Genomic DNA, 6,092 nt, shown 5'->3' on the forward strand with positions numbered 1-6,092 from the left:
CCCAGGACAGATAGTCCAGCCACCATGACAGCCAGGCACCCTTACTGCCTGTCAGACTTGGGCCTACTGCATTGCATCTATTAATATTTTATCACAACTTGATAAGACTAGCCTACTAGCATACTCCCCCTATCCTCCTTCCCCCAACCCCTCATTTCTTTCGATACCAGGTCGAATGTTATTGGGATAATACAACCTCAACATGTTAATGTGCAGGTGTATTTCTGATCCAACGCGCCTGGATTTGTTGCAAAACACATCATATCTGCTTCTGTGCCCTGCGCACCCATTACAAGACGTAGGCTATTTGACCCCATTACGGACCCGATGGATATATTTCTTAGCATAATGCTTATTGCAATTATGACCAACGAGAAACGATGTAAGGCATGCAAGGCTACATAGGATTTCATGACGTCTAATCGGACTTCACCTAAGCACTCAGGATACGAATAGCCTAACACACATCACCGTAGGTTGAATCCTTACCCGCTCGGCTGAGACTAGGCACTGGACTGACGAAAGATATGTTCAACCATAATGTCTGTTGGAATCAATCAGTTGCTGGATGTATCCGACGGATTTTAGGATGGCAGAGCTGGGCTTCAACCAGCAGTGTGTGGCGTATCTTAAACGGCAAGAGCGATGTTTATTCACACAATGTTACAATGCGCATGCTCTCAAGCTTCGGTCCCACCGTGTCTAGTAGGTTGTCCTGAATCCAATTAGGTGGGGCAGTCAAACCTGTGAGTATGTCATCTCTTAACTGGAATAGCTTTGTCGTCTAAGCAGCATTTACAAACCCTGTGTTTATGTGTAGGCTATGTGTGCGTGTATGATATGGCTATAGGCTGTGTGTATGAGTGTGTTTGATTTTAATGTGTGTGAGAGTGTGTTTGAGATTATTAGATTAGGCTATATATATGTGTGATGACTTGGCTATATGTATGTGTATGTGTGAGTGAGAGAGTGTGTGTGTGTGTGTGTGTGTGAGAGAGATGACTAGGTGATGTGTGTGTGTGTGTGTGTGAGAGAGAGAGAGAGTCCACCAGAGCATTTTGGTGTGAGTATGAATCCCTGAATCCCCATTCAAGTCCCAGGTGAATTTGTGTGAGTTGACCAAAACCCTTGTCTTAATGGTTCAGGTTTTCTTTATGTGTGCAGAGGGTAATGACAGAGACAGGTAGACCTAATGATTGATAGATCATGTTTCAAGGATGAAAGAAGTGACAAATTAAGACAAAGACATTTGAAAATAGTTCATAGTTTTATTTCCTGGACCTGTTGATGTTATTGATTGTGGATAGAATAAATTAAAGGTCTACAATTGACCAACTTTAAGAAATCAGACCCTCTACAAGCAAACATTCAAAAGATGACATTTCTTGATGCTTTTCTTTGTGTTTGTAGAGGCTGACATCCTCTTGTCACTGTAACAAATCGTTGGCTGGAAAAAAAAACTTGTACAAAATTGTCCCACAATAACAGCAGCGGCTGCTGGTTCCTGAGCAAGAGATGATCCTTGGGTTTGGGTGATGATGATGAGCTTAGAAGCACTTGCGGTGAACAATGCTGGGGCCTGCCTCATCGTACTCCTGTTTGGTGATCCACATCTGCTGGAAGGTAGACAGGGAAGCCAAGATGGAGCCACCGATCCAGACAGAGTACTTACGCTCAGGTGGGGCAATGATCTGAAGAGAACAAGAGGAGAGAGACAAGTAAGTCAAATGGCCATTTTCCTACTTTCTATAGCAAAGGCAGATTCAGTTGGAATGGGCAAGATATAATCACCTTGATCTTCATAGTGCTGGGGGCCAGAGCAGTGATTTCCTTCTGCATGCGGTCAGCAATACCAGGGTACATGGTGGTACCACCGGAAAGGACATTGTTGGCGTACAGGTCCTTCCTGATGTCAATGTCGCACTTCATGATGCTGTTGTAGGCAGTCTCATGAATACCAGCAGACTCCATACCTGTGGGTGAAGTGTGTGAGTGAGAAAAGTGCCTTTTCAAAGAAAAAAGTATAAAAACTATGATGGGATTAACTTTGCTGCATATGTACTCCTGTATACTCACCAATGAAGGAAGGCTGGAAGAGGGTCTCAGGGCAACGGAAACGCTCATTACCAATGGTAATGACCTGACCGTCGGGCAGCTCGTAGCTCTTCTCCAGGGAGGAGGAGGAGGCAGCGGTGGCCATCTCATTCTCGAAGTCCAGAGCCACATAGCACAGCTTCTCCTTGATGTCACGCACGATCTCACGCTCAGCTGTAAAAGGCATGTTTTTGTTCAAGTTTTGCTCAAGAGGAACCTTGTTGAAACTGTATCAAACTGAAACTTTTATTTGCACATTTCATACTAACCGGTTGTCACGAAAGAGTAACCACGCTCAGTCAGGATCTTCATCAGGTAGTCAGTCAGATCGCGACCGGCCAGATCCAGACGCATGATGGCATGGGGGAGAGCATAACCCTCATAGATGGGGACATTGTGGGAGACACCATCACCAGAATCCAGCACAATACCTGAGTAGAGAAAACAGTGAATAAGTGAATAAGTTCACAAGTAACCGGATGTGGTTGATTATTAATCACCTTGCAATTACTGCCAGTGTTTCTAAAGCAAATGTGCTATGTGTATGGTAGATATATGGATGTTGCCTCACCAGTGGTACGGCCAGAAGCGTACAGGGACAGCACAGCCTGGATGGCCACATACATGGCTGGGACGTTGAAGGTCTCAAACATGATCTGGGTCATCTTCTCCCTGTTGGCCTTGGGGTTGAGAGGGGCCTCAGTGAGCAGGGTGGGGTGCTCCTCAGGGGCCACACGCAGCTCATTGTAGAAGGTGTGGTGCCAGATCTTCTCCATATCGTCCCAGTTGGTAATGATGCCGTGCTCAATGGGGTACTTCAGAGTCAGGATACCTCTCTTGCTCTGAGCCTCATCACCGACGTAGGAGTCCTTCTGACCCATACCCACCATCACACCCTGGAGAGAGAAGAAAGAGACAGATTGTGAGAAGTAGGGTATGTGTCCAGGAGAAAAATGACTTGCATCTCAAAATGTCATGCTTTTCAAAAAAAGGTTAAAACAGTTTGATAAGTTGAGGAGAAAGGCTTACCTGGTGACGAGGGCGACCCACAATGGAGGGGAAGACAGCCCTGGGGGCGTCATCACCGGCGAAGCCGGCCTTCACCAGACCTGAGCCATTGTCGCACACCAGAGCGGTAGTCTCGTCGTCGTCGCACATGTTGATGGATTCTGCCAACAGTTGGAGAAGGGGGTGTCACATTTACATGCCACAATTACCAGCTCAGACTATGCTTGTCACACGGCCAATGCAGATTAACAACCAGCTGTACCTAACTATGTGAATAACTTTCAAACAACTTCTCTGCTTCAATAGGCTTCGTAAAACAGTAACACTGTGACAAAATGTAGAGAAGTTCTTCAAATAAAGGGCTACAGCTGCACACACAGGCATAGCGTCTACTAGATATTTAAGCAATATGACACGAGGCAGAGAGTGGGGTCGGTAAAGAATATCCCCGCAGCTGTTGTTCTGCAAAAGGCAAGGGGCCAGAGGCCGAGAGCCTGGACTTAAAGACGTCTTAGAAGGAAAGACACTCAACATCTACTCACATTGTATCTGATCACAGCTAGTGTCTGTTTCTACCTTTTCCTTGCGCTTATTTATTTATTATTCTGATCATTGCTGGGAAGTTGTATCATAGGAGAAAGCCCAAACCACTGTTTGATGGAGCAGTAGCCAACCCCAGTGCATATCTACTCTCAAACTAGGAGGAAGTTAATTGGACTGAAACTCTCCACAACATTTGCCAGTATGATGCCAATATGACAACTGTCTCCTGCACAAGTAATTACAAGTTTGTCTGAACTTACAATAGAAAAACCTACTGAAAATAGAAGAACCAACATGACAACAGCGACTACTTAATGTATTTTTTGCCAATAATAATTGGTTTATAACTTAATAAATAAAGTAGCCTATGTATCACAATCTTAACTAATAGGCCTAGCCAAATGAATATTAGTATCCATGTAAACATAGCCTATCATCCACATCATTCATTCACTAGCAGGTAGAATGCTCCTGATTTATTTATTTTTGTCAAGAAAAGGTCTAGCTCATTTGCCAATTTCTCTAACAAGCACTTGGTCTCCTAATGTAGCTGATGTTACATTAGGCTATTACATATTAAGAATAAGATAGCCTATTGCTCCAAATAAGATAAATAAGCTTGAATGTTTATGAACTGTTTACCGAGTTTATGAACTGTTTTGCTTTAGCCTGACGTCAAATTATGCCCTCAGACTAGTTGACAGTAATCACAGAGGTTCTCTATGCTCAAATCCTGCAGCTAGATTCGTGATCCTACATGAAGCCTGAGTGGAATAGCCTACAGTTTCCAACGGGTTACTTTTACAAGTCGACATCACACTCTGGTAGCGTCAACCTCAGTCTGACAAACGGCGACCGCGCCAGTTGCACGCCTGTCAAAACTGAATTAACTATTCGTTAAGTTTTATCCGTTCCATATTCCTGGCCATTGTTAAATTCGGATTTCCAATGAAGTCCCTTCATGGTAAAGTATCCAAAGCTTTTCGATGCTCAGTATAATCTTGTTGTAAAATCTTGTTGAGTGAGGTTTTCCAGTCCGGTTTCATTCGCTTACCTGTGGGGGTTTCCTGCTTGGAAGTTCAACCGCTGCTGGATCCAGCTACAGGGATATGAGGACCACCAAGATGCTTATATACTCGTTGAGTCCTAGCCCCCCTCCCCTTTTTTTTCTAAGAGCAACCTTCAGGAATATCAATGTATTACACAGGTATTTGCCCCGACCCCTATCCATATTTGGCTCAGATTGGTGTGAATGGTGGGCACCCTGCTTGCAATCTGCTTAGCTCCACCGCGCGCAGTGCCCGGGACAGTCCTTATATGGAGAGTTAGACCCTAACCCAGACCATGGTGTCCAAGCCGTGTATGGAAGATCAGGGGTTGTAACCCTCTTCCTCTAGAATGACATTTCGAGTAGGGATGGTGTACAAGGCGGGACTGCAAACTCGTTGGCCTATTAATGAAGTAGTTAATTTTGTCATCCCTAGTGGTGGACTACTGTCGTTTACATTAAAATTACAACTCTTAATGCTTTACAATTCTAGTTATGGTCATGTGAATGATGAGAGTACGTTCATCAAGGAGTTTCCCCCACTCCTCCCAAGAAAATAAAATAAGTTTTAACATTTTGGCAAATTCCTTTAGGCAGGTTGACTGTTTGGCTGGGTGCAAATGTAAAATTAACTCAGCTCCTTTGATACTATAATTGTGCTGCTGTTTTGAGAATTGTTTGCTCTCTGCTACTGAATGAATTGCACTCAAACCTTCTTTCTTATTCTTCTTATCATAATGTATGGTTTATTACATAAAAAAATCCAATATTGTTTAATATTATTGTTGATGTTAATGATAATATTTAATACTGGGAAGAAAAAAAATAAAGCACAGTACTATTCCAGCCACAAATACTGTGGCTTCCATATCTGAGTAACTGACGAGAGAATTTTTTTTTTTTTGTGAAGATCAAACTGAAAATCAACCAATAGTTTGTGTATCCATACACAGTAAAATGACACTGATCAGGCTTGTAGCAGTCATTTCAAAAACTGCAGTGTCCACAGTCCTGACTAAGAACAAAAAAGAAACTAACCCCCCCCCCCCCCACCATGAAGAAAAGGGTGTTGCGTTCTCACACAGCCCATATAGGGCCACAAAAGTGCCCAGTAAAAGCTGTGGTTATTAATCGGGGTTGTCCCCCAAATTAACCTCACCCAACTATTTATAGGAGCCTCAAGTCTCTCTGAGACATCTGTTCCTGCCAGTAGTCAAGTAGATCAATTGCACCCCTCAAGATTCCTACTACAGCATGAAGTGTATGTCAGCATCTGTGCCTCAAAGACGTTTGCCTTGGACATGTATATTTAGGGAAGAATATATTGACCAAAAGGATCAGTAGAAGCGAAAGCACTTCTAGGTAGGGAGAGGGAAGGAGAGGGGGCAGAGCCAAGGAG

General features: G+C 43.7%; 1 protein-coding gene across 1 annotated transcript; it reads right to left on the bottom strand.

The window, feature by feature from the left end:
* Nucleotides 1–1,254: 1,254 nt before the first annotated feature.
* LOC143134913 (actin, alpha skeletal muscle 2) lies at nt 1,255–4,787 on the bottom strand. Its single transcript, XM_076295629.1, has 7 exons — nt 4,700–4,787; nt 3,124–3,263; nt 2,666–2,990; nt 2,364–2,525; nt 2,077–2,268; nt 1,792–1,973; nt 1,255–1,691 (listed from the first exon to the last, which is right to left on the bottom strand). Exons 2-7 carry the CDS (start codon nt 3,250–3,252, stop codon nt 1,548–1,550), a joined length of 1,134 nt encoding a protein of 377 aa, XP_076151744.1. The 5' UTR covers nt 3,253–3,263; nt 4,700–4,787; the 3' UTR covers nt 1,255–1,547.
* Nucleotides 4,788–6,092: the final 1,305 nt, after the last annotated feature.

This window comes from Alosa pseudoharengus, unplaced genomic scaffold (assembly GCF_046254945.1).
Source record: "Alosa pseudoharengus isolate Yale_2024_CS ecotype anadromous, Long Island Sound unplaced genomic scaffold, YU_APseudo_1.1 YU_APseudo_1.1_scf_1, whole genome shotgun sequence".
Lineage (NCBI taxonomy): Eukaryota > Metazoa > Chordata > Actinopteri > Clupeiformes > Clupeidae > Alosa > Alosa pseudoharengus.